Below are 18402 nucleotides of genomic sequence, written 5' to 3' on the forward strand. Positions count from 1 at the left end.
AGTGGCTTCTCATTGAAGACCAGTGATGCAATGAACAGCCCACTTGCGTGGGCTGGGCCGAGGAGTAATGGTGTCCCCGGTCATGGTTTCTTAACTCCCTCAGTCCATTCATTCTGCTAAACAGATTCTAACTCAGGTTCCTATAGCTTTGCTTATTTAGGGATGAGGGTAACTAGGTATACACACACACACACACACACACACTCACACAACCTTAGCAAAGAAAATTAATTGTTTAACTAAGAAAAAGCAAAAGAAGTGATATTGTCATTTCTGAATTCCTAGAGAATTAAGAATTGATAATAAAATGAATCATACTATTAATTACGAGCATAAACTATGCAAAAAATTATCATTAGGTACATTTATCTATGCATCATATCTTCATGCTAGGCACTTTAGTGCTGAAGATGAAGAAGTGGAAATAAAACAGAGCAACACTGAGAACATAGTGTCACAGCAAATAGGGATTTAAGAAATCATGGGTGAATGGAGTCACTACTTTGGCAGGCAGCCGAATCACTTTTCCCAGAGAACAGAACCTGGGAATTGCAGGCATCATTTTACATTGTGTGCTGTACTGTTGGATACAAAGGAAGCAGTGATGTCCACCCTGTATCTCAGCATCTCTGCCTACTGAAAGCAGCCTTGATGGATCAGCCTAGATTCCTACTTTCTAAGATCAAGACTCCTGGCTGTTTCTCCATCCTTTGGTTGGGCACAAGGTGTGTTAATTTACTAACAGAAAACTAAGAAGTTGAGTAAAGCCTGTCTTTTAAAAAAAAAGTAAAACATACTAACTCTATGGAGATCAGTGCCTAAAATCTCACCAGAAGTCATAATTTATCAACTTTAAGCAAGCACAGTAAGTGCTTAATAAACATTGTATTTTTGTATAGGATGATTGAATAGATGAATGAATGAATGAATGAACCAAATTACTAAATCTGAGATTCAGCAAAATCTTTCTTACATGTTAGTTCATATGAATTCTAGACTTCTTTTCCCATAACCTTCTCTTTCTTCTCCTACTTGTCCCTTCCTCCTCTTCTGTCTCCCTCTCACTTCCCCTTCTTCCTCCTCCTCCTTGTCTTCTTCTTCTACTTCTTGAATTAGGAAACAGAGGATATGGGACTATGTGAATAAATACTGTGACTCAGTCTTGTAGAACATCAGAATTACAACAAAATTGTACTATCCATCAATGTCCAACCTATTGCTTAGCCAATAAGTCAGACTATCCCTATGCCTATTCCATCTGGCACCCTGCATGTCTTAATGCCTTTCCAAGACATGGAGAGAGACTGATTCTAGTCACTAAGGTTACTTTTATTTTATGTCTCGGTGGAATACTCATCCCAACACTTGGTTGTAACCAATTATCAGAGGAGAACAGTAAAAGTTTCCATTGCACTGTTACTTTTCAATATTTCACTTCCCAGGAGGTGGATGATATAACCACCTCCACCTTCACTACCACCATCACCAGCACCATAATCATCCCCTCCATTGCCACAGTGTTTTCCTTTTGGAATTCATTGTGTTTTCACCTGCAAAAGTCTTTTTGGGTATCAGAGGTATCTCCTGCTGTGTACCATAAAGCTTTATTACTGAATATTGCATCCCTCTTTGGATTAACCTCAGGAGTAGCAAGTGTGGGAAGGGTGACAGCCATCTGACTCTGAAAACCCCAGCTCAGTGTCCCTGGCCTCTATTGAGGACACATTTTCTGTTTTAAACCTATAGAGAGGTATCATCAGGAGTTGTTCCATAATGCTAGCTCCTCTTTCATTGACTTCTAATGATTCAGCACTCCTCCCCTTGGCCTTGATTACCCAAAATGTACAAGGCTTAGCTTCACACTTTAATCCTCAATCTGAATTGTGAGGTGCTGTAGGGCCCAATGTCTTATTAGTATCTCCTAGAAAACAGTCCTAACTCACTACACAGAAGTGAGTTTTTCTGTGCTACTGAACAGTTATTAGGTAGTCCTGCGGTTCCAACTTTGATATCTGTTGAGGACTATCAAATGATGTAACCCTATGGTGTGCAGTCTGTGAGAGCAACTTGGGTAACTTGATACTGTTGGTTTTATGTTTAGGATGAAAGCCCATGGAGAAATTGTTAACTTCATGCTGACACCTCCCTCTGAGTACCTACACATTTATTGTTAGTTGGCGGATCAACTTTAAAAAGAGAAAACCTTGTGGTTGGTGATAACTATGCCTTTTGTGTTTCTCTCTTATAGGAACAGGGGAAAATTGGGGTTGTCTTCAATATCGGGACAGTTGACATCTCCATCAAAGAAGAGAGAACCCCAGTAAATGATGGTAAATACCACGTGGTGCGCTTCACCAGGAATGGAGGCAATGCCACGCTTCAGGTGGACAACTGGCCGGTGAATGAGCATTACCCCACAGGTACATGTTTTACTCTCAATGACCGTATTCTTTTTTGCTCTCCCATTCTTCTAAATGGTAATTTTCTCATGACCATCATTAAATCATAAAACACTGAGCATTAAGTGTACATATCTAGCTTTTGTATGAGAAGATAAATTATTTATTTAGGACTTGGTCCAGTGTAGGGAGCTCCTGGAGACTTACTAACTATGCACTGAACACTGTCAACCCAACTGGCTCATACCAAGACAATTACTATAGGATTTCCAGGGCACTGCAAATGATGAGCAATGCCTTAGGGAAGGTGTACCATCTTTATCATGAGCTACTGTTGATCATCACAAAATAGTTAATTTGAGATCAGGGATTTTGTGGTACTATTTAGTTAGGTACACATGGCCAGAGAATGCAGTAAGACTATGAAAGGAAGTTTACTAAACTTGAATGGATGAATAATAAGTCAGGGTAACCGAAAAACTAAGGATGGAATTTCATTCATTTGGTTGACTTTGCCAATTTTTTTTTTCACTAACACTAAGCCTACCTTAATATTCAGAGATTGGTCCTAAGTAGGGGTTTTAATAGCAAGCATTCTGGCATGGGAGGGAGAGGGGTTAATCATCTGTTTAAATTTTATAGTCAAGGAGCATTTGCCAACAAACTCCAGAGCCAGATGGCTGAACCAAGGGCAGTGGGAGGGAAGGTTGCCTTCTTTAGAAGAGATCATTTAAATAATCCCTTAGTTTTCCCTCCCATCTCTCACTTCTCCCAGGAAAAAACCCTGATAATAAATGTTTCAGGTATGGAAAGGAAAATACTTTGGCTAATGGCCTTTGCTCCACAATAGTATTATTACCTGGTGGATGCAAGAGAATAGTATAGAATACTGAACTTTCCATTAATGTGGTCACAATGCTTTGTCTGTCAAACTCCTACACTCTGAGCTCCCCAAAATTACCTCACTTTTATCCCCTCACTTCCTTTATAGTGAGATGTGCATAGGGATGAGAAAGCCAGAAGCACATTCTTGGAAATGTAAGAGCTGTTTAGCTATTAATAATTGTGGCTCAAGAATTTTGAATGACCTGAAGGCTGTGATTATGTTTTCCTGCCTAACTCAGCATTATTTTTTTAAAGCTAATCAGAAGTAACTGTGCTACTGGGTTTCCCCCCCTAACAACCAGTCTTCCTATGTCTGATTTTAGAATTATGGAAGCATCTACAAATAGCATACAAGACTCCCAAGTTATTGAAGCAGAAAGCCCCACCTGCCCCTTATCTACCCTCTCAGTATCCAGCTCAGCCTTTGCTGGGAGTCCCTTATCATACATTTAGCACTTTTGAAATTAAGTCACAAAAAATGACCTTATGAGATTATCTTTGAGCCTTGGAAGAGAGCCAGAGGTGTTAACAACCACTCTGAATTTTTATCATCATCCAAATTCACTAGACACCAATAGACCTGATTTTTAAATGCTTCTTGCTTAAACTCTGTGGGGTGGGGGTTGCCGGGAAATCAAAATAGCTTGAGGTCTTAAAAGCTGTTTATTTTCTCATAGGAAAAATCGGTCTCTCTCCATGCATGTTATCATTGGCCCTGCCTGTGCTGCTGTAGGGTTTGTTATGTTTTTATTAGGAATTTCAAAGATTTCTAAATTGATATTAACCACTTGCCCTGAGCCAATATAGAATCTATGAGTTTACTGCCAAGCAATGAAAAGGCTCTTTGGTGGTAATTTTAAAGCCACAAACATATAAGGAGACCAGTGACCCTTGCTGTGTGCCTACCTCTTTGTATTTTTAGTTCCAAATTACAGGTTGCTTCCTATGTGTTCAAAACAGAGAAAAAGCTTTATTTAATGACATTGCTTCACACTGAAAACTGTCATTACTAGTAACTGTTGGTAATTGTTATTTACTAATAATAAGTATTATTGTAGGACATGAGGCAGTATAGTAGCTATAAGTATGGGCTTTGGAGGCAACTGGCTGGAGTTGGGATGCTGGTGCTATTCCCTGGGCTGGATTAAGACCTTGAGATGCTCTAAACACTGAAATATTTGGTGCCTCTCTCCACATATAATTCAAAATACCACAACACTAAACCCTAAGTGTGAGAATATCTAACAGGTCTGATTTTTCTCTTCTGATGATCACCGTAATGCTTTCAAAATATATTCTTTCTCCCCTTCCCCACCTTCTAATTTTTTTACTCTGTTTTCTTAGTTCCCTAAGTGCTTATTTTTCCTATTTTGTGATCCACTACTAAATCTTAGGGAAGTTATTTAACCTCCAGGATAGTTGTTTCCTAGTATTTAAAATGTTAGTAGTACTAATACTTACTTTCCAGGATTACTGTGAAGATTAAATAAGTTTAACACATGTAAAATACTTAACATAATTCTGGGTCAATTAGGTCAATACTCAATAAATGTTAATTATGAGGATTCCCAAACATTTGGGTAACATTTTTTTTACTATTATATATTCACTTATACAGATTACTTTATTTTGACTATTAAGTTGGGTAGGGTAGATATCCTTTTTCTACTTTTCAAATTTAAAAGGAGACCCAGAGAGACGCTGTCTCTCTTAAGGTCACAGAGTGAATAAGGGACAGAAAAAAGACCAGATTCTCCTGTTCTCAACTAGACAGATTTCCACTATTGCCCCACAGAAAACTAGGGGATATTTTGAAAATTGTGTTAATAAAAGTGAGCAACATTTTTTTGTGTCATCTTAGGTTTATTCCTTTTCTTAAAGCAGTGGTTCTCAACCTGCTGGCCCTTTAAATACAGTTCCTCATGTTGTGACCCAACCATAAAATTATTTTCGTTGCTACTTCATAACTGTAATGTTGCTACTGTTATGAATTGTAATGTAAATATCTGATATGCAGGATGGTCTTAGGCGACCCCTGTGAAAGGGTCATTCGACCGCCAAAGGGGTCGCGACCCACAGGTTGAGAACGCTGTCTTAAAGCATCATATTACAAAAGTGAGTATCAATAACCACACATACATGGTTATTCTGAGATGTAGAGTTGGAAATCCTCCTTTAAAAAGAGAAGTTCTTTTAGCAGTCCTACAAGACTCATTTGTAACAAGTCCAAGCTAACCTGACAGCAATGGCAATGTGCTTCCAGGGGCAATTGAAAGAATACTGAGTATTAGAAGGAGCTCTCACTTTACTCAGTTGCCTGGATTGGAAGGTGCAACATTATAGTTTCACACTCCACTCTTCCAAGCCTTCCTAGGAGTGGCTCACCTTTGAGCTTGGGTACCTTACTTTCTCTCCCGCCTGCTTTCCTGAAAGGACCCATTTAACAAAATTGAAAGCATCGGTAGAGCAATCCAGTCATGTTTAATTAATCTGTATTAAACCATAAGAGCAAAATACACCCTGTATCAGGGCATCAAAAAACAAAGCCACCTGGAGACAGTTTCTAGGAAAGTATTGCATTCTCCTTTTTCTAAGCTATTCTATGTTATCGATAGTAATACATAGAAAAAACCACCAAGAGGAATTCAGTGGTATTATTTGTCTCTTGCTAATGTTTAAAGAAATATTGGATTGTTTCTGTGGAATATTCACCTAAGCTTTCTTATTCTGAAGACATGTTCTCTACAGGTCCCTGTGTGCCAGGGTGAATGGGTCAACTCCAGAATCTTCTCATGGGCATTGATGGGATTTTATGTGGCTCTACTGAAACATCCCACTGTGAAATATTTATAAACTAGCTGGGGGAAGGATCCAAATGAAAAAAAAAGTTTTGTAACCATTGGAATCTTATATCCATTAATTCTGAGAGGTAGAACTCAAAAACACCTTTTTTCTTTGAACCTGGAAATAGAAAGGCTAAGGAACAGGAGGTGGAAATAAAAGTAGAATCAGCCCCAAGCTAGCATCCAGACACTGACAAATGTTCTTTATAAAGCCTCTGATTATTTTCTTGACACAATGCAATGGTGGGAAAAGGAAAGGAAGGTGAGAGGTGAGCTGATCCTGAGAAATTAATTTTAGCCCCAGCTCAAGGCCCCCTAGGAGGCTGGGCTACCTGGGATGGTGAAAGATACTCTCCCTCCATGAGTGGGTGGCTGGTTTTGTCATCAGGGTTTTAAGAAACCTGAGCACCATGCAGTAAGGGGCTTTTCAAGTCAGAGCCAAGTTTCCTGGAAAGTGAAGACTGATAAGCAGCTCTGATGTGTAGGACTTTCCATCTTCCCATCCAGATGGTATTCAGGAGAACAGCATCTCCGTTGTTTGTTTGTTTGTGTTTTTTTTTTCCTTCTTGAAACTGCAGTCCACATCAGGTGAAGTGCTCTTGACTGGAATTCCCTTCCTGAGTCAATAAAATGCCTACTGATGTTCTAAGCTAAAATCCCTCTTGGCCACCCAACTCTGAACCTGAAAAGAATAGAGAACTGGCTCCCCTTCTAGGCCCTAGATTAAAAATATCCCTCTTTCTATTTGAGTGTATCAAATTCCACAATGCGTTGTCTTTTGTTAAAATATGTTTTTATTGATTTTAGAGAGAGAGGAAGGGAGAAGGATAGAGAGATAGAAACATAGATGAGAGAGAAACATTGATCAGCCGCCTCCCACATACCCCCTACTAAGGATCGAGCCTGTAACTGGGCATGTGCCCTGACCAGAAATCAAACTGTGACCTACTGTTTCATGGGTTGATACTCAACCACTGAGCCATACTGGCTGTGCAAAGCTTTGTCTTTATAGGCATTGTAAGTAAAAACACTGTAGTGCTTCCTGCAGCTCAAAGTGCTTTCATATGCTTTATTACACTTGAGCCTCACTCTATGCTATGAGAGAACTGGGTTTGCTAATATTATTACCACCATACCCATTTTAAGATCACACCATTGAGGCTCTGAGAGGCTAAATATCACTCAGCTTAAGGGATAGAGCTAAGATTCTCATTCTGGTGCTCAGATTGGACTACCTCAAATTTCTTGCACATTTTTTTTCTATCTCTCAGAGTCATGCTTTGATTGACACTGACACTAGGCTTTTATATTTTTGTTCTGTTTTTGTTTTTTCATCAAAAATATTCTCAACCAGAAGTCCTTGCCAGGCTAGTTTAGTTAGCGTTTCTCAACCTTGGCAGACTTGACATTCTGTGCTGGGTAATTCCTTGCTGTGGCAGACTGTCCTGTGCATTGTAGGAAGTGTAGCAGCATCACTAATTCCATCAACTACATGCCAGCAGCATCTCTCCAGGACCAAATGCCCATGGTGGGGGCAGGGGCGCAAAATCATTCTCATTTGAGAATAACTGAGTTAGAGAACGTCTCTCCTGTTCAAACAGGTATTGTCCTTTTACAGTTTTGACAGTATAGAGGAGGATAAGAGATATTTATTTGTCCACATGTCATCCTAGATTATTGAGATTTTAAAGGGTTAAAACAAGTCTATCTACTTGACACAATGCTGACAAGGTTTTCTCTCTTCTTCATTCTGCCTTTGGCTACAAACACTTGAAGTCTTGCCAGATTTGAAACCCATATTAAAACAAGCCCTGTCTACCTGCCCATTCATCCATTCAGTTCAGTGTTACTTTCAGTTCAACAGGAGAAAAAACATAGGTAGTGGAATAAGAAGTACAAATGCAAGCTAGGAGGAAAGCCATCATTGCACATGGTTTCCAAGACTGCAGAGATGTAATGGCGACTGGGGAGAGGTTACTTAATGAGTGTGTGTGAACATTGCTAGGTACACATTTTAAAACCATCTTATAAATAAGTTCTTCCACCATTCTGTCACAAAACATGTCCATTAATCAGGCAGACCAGGGCATCCCGAATATTAGCACTGCCAGACAGTCGTTCTTTCCAATTTGTCAGGAATGAATAAAGATTAACAAGTAGGTGAGTTTCTATTTCCAAGGGACTTCCACCTTGCTGGGGTTGGACTTTGGTGTAAAAAAATGTTTTTAAAATATTTTCATGCCCTAGCTGGTTTGGCTTACTGGATAGAGAGTCGGCCTGGGGACTGAAGGGTCCCAGGTTCAATTCCGGTCAAAAGCATGTACCTTGGTCGCAGGCACATCCCCAGTAGGGGGTGTGCAGGAGGCAGCTGATTGATGCTTCTCTCTCATTGATATTTCTAACTCTCTATCCCTCTCCCTTCCTCTCTGTAAAAAATCAATAAAATATATTTAAAAAAGAAAATATTTTCAATAGTGTGTGTGTGTGTGTGTGTGTGTATAGCAGTGTTCTTTAACTTGACTGCAAATGAGATTCTCCTGGTTACCTTTTTTATTTTTTATCCTCAACCTAGGACAAGTTTAGAGAAAGGAAGGGGAGTAGAGAGCAAGGGAAGGAGGGTGTGAGGGGAGGAGGAAGACAGACAGACAGACAGACAGAGACACACTGATGTGAGAGAGAAACAAAAATCAGTTGCTTCCTGTATGTGCCCCAACCATGTGCCCCAACCAGGGATTGAACCTGCAGCCCAGGCATGTGTCCTGACCAAGAATCGAACCAGCAACCCTTTGGTGCACAGGTCAATGTTCAACCAACTGAGTGACTCAGGCCAAGCATCTCTGGTAACTTTTAATAAACTGTGGATGCTCAGACCCCAGTCCCATGTCACCTAATTTAAATGATCTGGTATGTGGTCCATAGATCAGAAGCAGCAGCAGCAACATCTGGGATTTTATTAAAAATGCAGAATCTCTGCCCTGGCCTGTGTAACTCAGTTTGTTGGGCATTGTCTTGTGCACTGAAAGATTGCTGGTTAAATTTGGTCAGGGCACATGCCCAGGTTTCGGGCTTGATGCCCAGTAAGGGGCATGCAGGAGGTAGCTAATCAATGTTATGCTCTCACATCAATGTTTCTCTTTCTCCCTCTCCTTTCCTCTCCGTCTAAAAGTCAATTTTTAAAAAATGCAGAATCTCTGCCCACCCTAAACCCACTGAATCAGAGTCTGCATTTTAACAAGATACCCAAATGATTTGTATGCACAATAAAATTTGAGAAGCACAGGTCCAGGCATTAATATTTCTTAAAATCCCATGGTGATTTCATATATAGCTGGGTCTGAGAATCACTGATATTTAGAGAGCTAACAATGTGTTTTTTCTTCTTTTAGACTGTGCTGTTCAATATAGTAGCCACTAACCACATATAGCCACCCTTGCAAGGTGGTTGATAAGACTGAGGCCCTGAAGGTATATTTTTATTGTGCAGTTGCTATGTCCTAGGCACTGAGGGATTTAAATACATTTTCTCATTCAATTCTCAGATCAGCTCTATGAGGCTGGTGGCTGGTGGCTGGTATAGTAGAGAGTAGAATAAGAATATGCTTTCTCTTATTATCTTTTGCCTGTTTTACATAATTTAAATTTTTATTTGCATCATTAATAAAATAACAGGCATTTGCCTTCATACAAGTATACCTTCTGAACTCATCTCATGTATTTTGTCATTGCACAATCCCTGGGATAATACCTTCACTCCATCCATGGGCTGGTTGTCCCAAAGATGTGGAAAATAGCAAATGCTGCTATCACTCAGCCAGCTCAGCCAGATGGTGATGGCTGCCCTCTGTTGGGCATTTACTACATACTCCCTGCTTCATGTACATTTTACTGAGCTGTGACATAACCCTTGAGGTCAATGTTAGTTTTATTCTCATATTACAGATTAGGAACAGTCCCAGAGATCTTACAGAGTGAGCAGAAATGCTAAGATTCCAAGCCAAGACCACCTGGCTTGACAGCCTGGGTTTTAATTGCATTCTGCTCCTTCCACAGATTCCCTTTGGTACCCTGGAACACTGGCATACTCCAGAAATTCTGGTCTTAACCCAAATCTGGATAATTTAGAATTTTTCTCTCAAGTCAAATCTCTGATTTCTGCCACATTAGAAGTCAGCACTTCCCTGAGCATTTATGATGGCTGCCTTCCTCCCTGTCCTCAGTTAGGCCTTTGGGGACTTTGGCAACCTCTTTCTGAACATAATCCCATTTTACCTGGTAGCACCATATCTGAGCAGAAGGGAAGAACTTATTAGATGGAAGTCTGTTTTATGGTCTTGCTTGGGGGATGGGAGAGTGATGAGAGGGTGTTTAGTATTATTTTATTTGTTTATTTATTTTATTTTACCAGGCACACCTTTCCCTTCTGTGAATTCCCAGCCATGTGTAAATAGCCTTGTATCTTACCAGTTAAATACAGATGCCCTTCGACTTACAATGGGTTTACATCCTAATAAATCCACCATTAAGTTGAAAATATCATAAGTCAAAAATGTATTTAGTGCAGTTAATCTATCAAACATCATAACTTAGTCTGGGCTACCTTAAATGTGCTCAGAACATTTACATTAGACTGGAGTTGGGCAAAATCATCTAACACAGTGAATACACTATAGAATATCAATCATTTTCCCTCCTGATCATGGGGCTGACTGGGAGCTGAGGCTCACAGCCAATGCCCAGCATCACAAGATAGTATCTATTGCATATTAATAACCTGGGAAAAGATCGAAATTCAAAGTTCAAAGTGAGGTTTCTGTTGAGTATATCACTTTCACATTTTCATGAATTTGAAAAATCTTAAGTCAAACCATCATATGCAGGACACCATCTATACAATAACTGCTATCAAATCTAGAGCCATTCTCTCCCTGCCAGTGTCTCTCAGAAGCTGATAAGCTGTTAAAGGCAAAAACTGTAGTCCTCACCTGGCCACTAGCAACTATATAACTAAAGATATTATTTATCCAGAATTGACTTGTGAACAGGGCAGTGCTTTTGATCTAGAGGGTTGTTGAGCAAAAGAACAATTTTGCTGGAAGCTTCTATGAGACTTTATAAGATGCACAACTTTGTCTTGGGTTCTGATTTATGTTTTGCTCATCTTTAGTAGACCACCTTGGTATTTAGAGGGGAAGGGGGACTTTAATAAATTTAAAGGCTCATGATAAATATTTATTTAACCATAAGTTAAATATTTTACATGTTATTTCTAATAGCCTCAGTGAAATAAGTAATGAGACATTTGAGGGTTACTTCTAGGTACTATTTAAGGAAACAGTTGTTTAATTTCTATGAATAATGAGTATGTTTATATTAAGTCAAATCCATGGAATAATGCTCTCAAGATTAGAAATACAAGGTAGTCACCTTCTATGTGATTTTTAAAATTATACTCACTTGAGATAGTGTAACATAAAAATACTAATAATATCTCACTCTAGGTAAGGCCTCTGTAATTACACAAATTCTTCCAAAGTAAAACAATCATCAATATTGCATAATGTCTAAGCTAGGCTAAGTGAATGACAAGTTTTGTTTGCCTTATTGTCACAAAGAAGCTCCAGTTTAGGTAGTCAATAAAATAATTCTGGGATGCAGAATTTGTCTTTAATTATGAAAATCTAGAATTATTATCCCAACTATAAAATGCAATTTCCATATGCAGTTTCCCTCTTCCCCCTCCCCCACCCCCTGGATTTCCATGAACATCATACATCCTAGTGTCCATGCAAGAGCATAGCTTTATTGATAGGAAAAGTTTTCAAGTCTTCAATTTAAGTTTTGCACGAGGTTGCAGGGTCCCTCTAGTTAGTTAAAGTCTAAAAAGCACATTTAGCTTCTTGGAGAAAGGTGGTACCTAAATATCCAATAAAAATAATATATATCCACATACAGTATGCCATTTATAATTCTGTAAAGCGCAGAGGATAATGAAAGGCGCTCTAAACTGTAAATCACTCAATCGATTGTAATCATATTGCAGCTCATCTCAAAGAGATAAAGCTTTCCACTCCTCTAAAATTCCAGTCAATACCCCTGCAGGTTTAAACAGTGGGGAGGAGGGTCAGAGGAGGAAGGAGAGGGTGAGTCAAGGACAAAGAGGCACTGCTTGTCTTCAGTTCATGGGGTTCCTGTGCACTGGATTTGATTCCCAGTGGTGTTTCAGTTTGCTCCATGAAATGCACTTCTTTTCCATGTGTTACTTCTACAGCCTACAATAAATCTCCGATGCTCTGTGTGGGCCTGGGTAGAGGGGTTTGCCAAATGCCCATGGTTGATAGACAGTGCTGCATAAGAACACGTAGGGACTAGTTGTGTAAGTGGAAAACAATTCAAGGCAAAAGCTAAAGGTTTTATCCAAACAAATCATAGTAATCAATAAATTGATAATGGGCCAGAAAAAGTAATTATATTGCAGTTCCATAAAGCAGAAACACTTTAGAAATCTTTTGACTAACTGGTGTTGCCTTACATGTTTAAAAAAAATGTTACTAACCTCCCATCCCCATCAGTAAGGTTGGTTTGAGGGGGTGATCTGCTTATGCAACCATTCATTCAGCATTCAACAAATATTTATTCCAAGTCTATTTTACATGTGAATCCATGCTGGTGATGGGTAGGTGATGGAAAATAAAACACAGCCCCTGCTTTCAAGGGTTTTATGTTCTAGTGCAATAGAAATGCATGTACATCAACAAGATAGTTTTAATTCTTAAATTTTATTGTGCAGTTATTAACTACCAGGCACTTCTCTGAGTTCCTATATTAAATATTCCCAATAGACCTAAGAGTTAGAGACTACTTTTATCATCATTTTACAAATGGGGCTATGGAATCTTATAAGATCAACTTTCCCAGGGTCATAAGCTAGTACATGAAGACCTGGACCTCAAGCCTGTATCTCTTGGAGGGCAATCTTAATGCTCCATCCAGTGACCTATACTATATTGTATCTGTAGTTCCAAATAGTGAAAGAAGGTGGTTTTATTCAGGTGAGATCTGGGTTCAAAGGCACACATAAGTTAGAGCCTGAAATTGGGCTGTGACCTTGGGGCCCGCTAGGTCAATGCTAACAAACTCTGCTCCCAACCTAGACATACACAATCATAAACGGTGACGCGATAACCTACAACTTTCCCACTGAGGGAGCTACTGGGCAGGCGTTGTTCATACACTTGTTATTTCACCTAATGTAATTTTCCCTATGGTTTTAGCATAAAAGTATATTAATGTCCCTGCTTTATAGATGAATAAGCCAAAGCTCAGGGAGTCTGAGCATACATATTGCCGTCACAGGGCCAGAGAATGTCAATGCTGGGATTCTGTACAGATTTATAAGTTCCTATACTTTCCATGGTTTCCCAGGAGCAGACCAATTTGCATTGTGTACATAAAGCTCACATTTATAGGGTTGACAGATGTAAATTCACATGCAAATTTACTATTGTTCCCCACATCCCAATGCATGCAGCTCACGTTGTAATCACATTATTAAACATTCACTAGAAATGTGCTTTTGCCCGATCACAATTGCCAGTCTCTATGTTTAATTAAACTAGATTTGTTTTCATTTTAATCACATTATAGAGATGTGTTTTTCTAAGAGTTCAATGGTGAAATCTTCATTTTAAATGCCAACAAGAGTCTGAGATCTGTAAATCCTGGAGAAGGGCATGAGAATGTTACAGCATAGCCTAGCAGAGAGGATTTTAGGGAAATAATATTACTTGATAATAGGTAACACTGGTACAGTACTCGTTTTGTCCTGGGCTCGTGGATTATCGCATTGAATCTTTCTCACAGCATCCTAGAAAAAGGGATTAATTATTATTCCCATTTTAGAGATGAAAAAACTGAGTCTCAGAGGTATTAAGTAACACACTCTCTGGTATCATACAACTAGTAGGTAATAGAGCCAACTTGGATTTGAGTATACACACGGAGACCCTGATACCTTTATTTAGAGAAGACTTTTTTTCTAAACAGCCAAATAATAAATAGTATAGGATTTTCAAACTATAGGCCTTTCTTACAATTATTTAACTCTCTGTTGTAGTGCAAAAATGACCACAAACAATACATAAATGAATGTGCATAACTATGTTCTAGTAGCATGATTTGCAAAAATAAATGGTGATGAGTTAGCTTTGTCCCTTGGTTGTAGTTGGTGGACCCTTGATCTAGATCACACATATTTTGAAGCCTATAGCTCTGTTTTTACTGATCCACCATCTTTATTTTATGCATTGTCTCATCTCTGCTTAGAATAAAGAGAGCAAGATAATCTCTAGGTAGGTGGGTTAAATCCCAGAGACACAGGCAATAGTACTGCTAAGTAGACTAACCTACACCCACTGTTGAGGTTAATTCAGGATAAAAAAATACATAAATGGGACAGGTAATCCATTTACTTGTGCTTATATAAATGAACAAAAACCCGACTATACACTGCTTTCCTCACTGAACACCAAAAACATAGATTCAATTCCATCTTTATTTATGTTATGCCACACATTGCTTAGAGCAAGATTTGCAAATAACAAACAAAAAGCATTATTATTTCTCTAGTTCTGTTACTTCTACTTAGTAACTATAACTTGCAGTGATCCAAATTTACTTTTCTTCTCTCTCATTAGGGAAGTTAACATACTTCCCTTTTTAATTCATGGATTGTTATTAGCCCCTGGCTCAGCTGCCCTAGCCTATTCTCTGCCCTTCTGCATAGAGGTGCCAACTAAATTCTTAGAATTTGTATTTTCTTCTACCTGCTCCCTGATGTCTATCTACTAAGTCCCAGAGAACATCCTTTTCATTTTCTCAGCATTGGCTGCCCCTAACCTCTTGATGACCTGCTTGAGCTTCTGGTCCATTCCTACCATTGATTTGCCATTATGAGGGTGCACTCTCCTTGGATGTGACTCATTCTCAGAGACTGAATTTCAGAGATTTTAGAATATATTCCCTGATTCATTAAAGGAATAAGAACCAGATTGTGAGTTTTTACAGGTGTGTATATACACACAAGCATTCACAAGTTTAAAATGCATTTTTAAAAATTAAACTAAGGCAGACTAGATTTTATATATAAAGAATAGTGGTTTTTTCACATTTTATGGACCTCAATATTGGCTATAATAAAGTTGTCAATCAAAAGGCAAAGTTTCTGCCACTAGGATAGAAAGCATATTGTACCAGACTTGATTCAAGCAAAGTGGCCACAGTTTTGTTACCCACCACCCCCCCTGCCTCCGAGACACACACACACACACACACACACACACACACACACACACACACTTTTTTTATGAGTCAAACTTCCTATACAGTAGTTGCTCAATAAATTTTAAACAGTACAGCTGTACTAATATTATTGGATACTTCTTCTGATTTCACTGTCTGCATATACACAATGATAATGTACACCAAGATAAAGAGCATCCTGTCCAAGTATTAAATACACATGTTTGTTTTAAAAGCAATAGGAAAATATCAAATGTTTTATTATGAATAACTTCTAAAATTTTACTGAGACATTTTTCTTTCTTGAAACAAAACTGATTTTATTAAAATACTTTTATATTGCAGAGGTGATTCTCTGTAGGTCTCAAACGATAGATCTCTCAGTGTACTTAGACAAGATGATGAAAGGGATGAAGGAGGACATTTAGGCATCCATGAAATTAAAAAAAAACTAAATATAAATCTAACATAAATATAATGGGAAGTAAAAATAAATCTAAACTCTCAGACAGGCAAGGTTTAGAAATACTTCATTTTTAAACCTATATAAAACCGTGGTGAGATGCTGTTGCCAATAAAATCGGAATTTATATAAGTGAAGTACAAATTGAAATAGAACCAAATGCTTTTAGAGTTTCAAAATGAATAGCTGGATCTTTTGCTGAATTTTCTGTGTGGTAAGGATGGAGCTGGACCTCCAGGAGAAGTAAAGAGGAAGGTAATACGTGGAAATGAATATATTGTTCTCCGGGAGCAGTTGAGATCTCCTGGAGGAGACAAAGCAAGTGAAATATAATAGTCTTGCTTCATTTTGTAACTTTCTCCCACTATGGCTGCAGAAAATTTTGATCTCCAAGTGGGTCCATAAAGGGAATTTTGAAATACTCTTAACAGATCTGTTCTTGAAATAAGTCAATTGAACTGAGTGAAGTGCTATGCCAACATGTTGACTCAGAGTCCTGACCAACCCAGATCCCAGACCTTCATGACAATTCTCTAGTCTTATTTCCATTCTTAGTAGTTTTTTCTTTTTCATTCTCAGTAGTTGTATGCAATTTATCTGCAACACTTGCTCCAAGCCCACATTCCTAGTGGTCTGGTTGAAATGCAGTAGTAGTTACAGATATCTTCGAGGAACACATAGGCCAAAACATTGATGAACTTTTTAGCCAGGGAATCCAGCTCATTCGGTGGCTGCATAATTATATAGCTGCATCATTCTGTCAGGTTACAGTGGCTTTCATTTTTTTCTGGTTAAATAGGAAAATCAATACAAGTGTACTTTCTGTCTCTTCTGGATTTGATTCCTTGATTTATGCCACTCTCCCCACTGCAGCTACATGAACAAGCTCTTAACTAGAGAGCTGGAGAGTCTGAGCAATAATTGGTGTACCTTCAAACCTTACTGCCTTTTGGAAGTGAAATATCTGATGAAATCACAATTGACACAGCTAACCTCTAGGTACAGAAGCAACCCTGGCGACTACATTCCTTTGTTAACAGAAACAATTCAAGTGCTTCTCTAAAAGTATATCTTAAGCATTGCCTGGCTGGTGTGGCTCATGTTTCTACCTCTCTATCCCTCTCCCTTCCTCTCTCTCTCTAAAAATCAATAAAAAATGTATTTAAAAAATAAAATTATTTTAAGCATCGACCACTGTAAGTCCCTGTTCTAGAAACTGAATAATAGGAATTGGATCATTATTCAATCAGAGTATATTAAAAATAAGAGAATACATAAACAGGAGATCTACATATTTTTTACTACTCACTGTGTCTAGGTTTTTCTTTTTTATTCAATTGAATGTATTGGGGTTACATTGGTTAATGTTATATAGGTTTCTTTTTTGAGTTGCACTCAGAAGTAAATCTTTGAAAAATAATCTTTGGACAGCATCCTTGCGTTTTGGTTAGATGGGAAGTGTCAATTTCTGTTTAGAAGCCTAAACACTTGTAAGGATTCCAATGTGATTATATAAGCCACTATCCTGGATATCAGAAACGAAAACGTAAAACCAAGAAAAGTACATGGTCTCCTCTCACTTGACTCATTCCTTGTCCTAATTACAGTGTGTATTTGCTAAGGTTCTAAGTGCTTTTTGACAAGACAGCAATGTTGTATCAATAGATATGGCATGATCTTGAGTAGGAAAATTGAGTCACTCAAAGGCCTTTTTTCATCTCTTGGATGATTATCGCAAAGATAAAAGTGGGTTTCTGAAAAGGTGAAATTCAAAGGAACCTAGCAATTAGAATGGTGAAAATACTAGGTCATCTGATCCATTTTCCTGGGGTTGTTTTGGAAATTTCTACACAATATGGACAAATCTAAATTGATTCGTATAATTTGAAATGTTACAGGTGATAGAGTTTGCCTTTCTTCCACCAAGAGAATAGATGTCTTATTTCTCCTCTTTGGCTTTTATCTAAAAAAATTTTGTTCAACTCCATTATTATTAGCAATGCTATTTGAAATTATTCTGAATCATTTTTAAATCCTGGGTACTTATCTTTTATAGTTATATAAGAGCTGCTTCTTATAAGATGCAAGCTTCTATGGAGAACATGCAAAAGTATTGTTTCTTTAGAGATATTTGTAAAATATCTCTGTCCATACAGAATATGCACATGCACATCCATGTGTAACTATAAAATATTGTACTTGCCTCAGTATAGATAAATTATTTCTCAGATAGCAAATATTTACTATTAGGTGATTAAGGCCTTATATTAAACTAGAGGCTTGATGCATGAAATTTGTGCGGGGGGGTGTCTATCAGTCTGTTCTGCACCCTCTCCAATCTGGGACCCCTCAGGTGATGTCCAGCTGCTGGTTTAGCCCCTATTCTGTAAGCCAGCAGTAGGACATCTGTCTCACAATCCAGGACCACTGGCTCCTAACTGCTCACCTGCTTACCTGCCTGATTGCCCCTAACCACTTCTGCCTGCCAGCCTGATCACCCCCTAACTGCTCCCCT

The 18402-nt window shown here is 38.4% G+C and overlaps 1 protein-coding gene across 5 annotated transcripts in view; it reads left to right on the top strand.

The window, feature by feature from the left end:
• The window catches only part of NRXN3 (neurexin 3), a 1457090-nt gene that overhangs the window by 1271762 nt on the left and 166926 nt on the right, over positions 1 to 18402 (top strand). For all 5 annotated transcript variants that reach the window (XM_023752494.1, XM_006086965.3, XM_006086966.3 and 2 more), the window contains one exon: positions 2249 to 2420. In XM_023752494.1, the coding sequence (XP_023608262.1) occupies positions 2249 to 2420 (172 nt within the window). The remainder of the gene's footprint in view (positions 1 to 2248; positions 2421 to 18402) is intronic.

Source organism: Myotis lucifugus, unplaced genomic scaffold (assembly GCF_000147115.1).
Source record: "Myotis lucifugus unplaced genomic scaffold, Myoluc2.0 scaffold_34, whole genome shotgun sequence".
NCBI lineage: Eukaryota > Metazoa > Chordata > Mammalia > Chiroptera > Vespertilionidae > Myotis > Myotis lucifugus.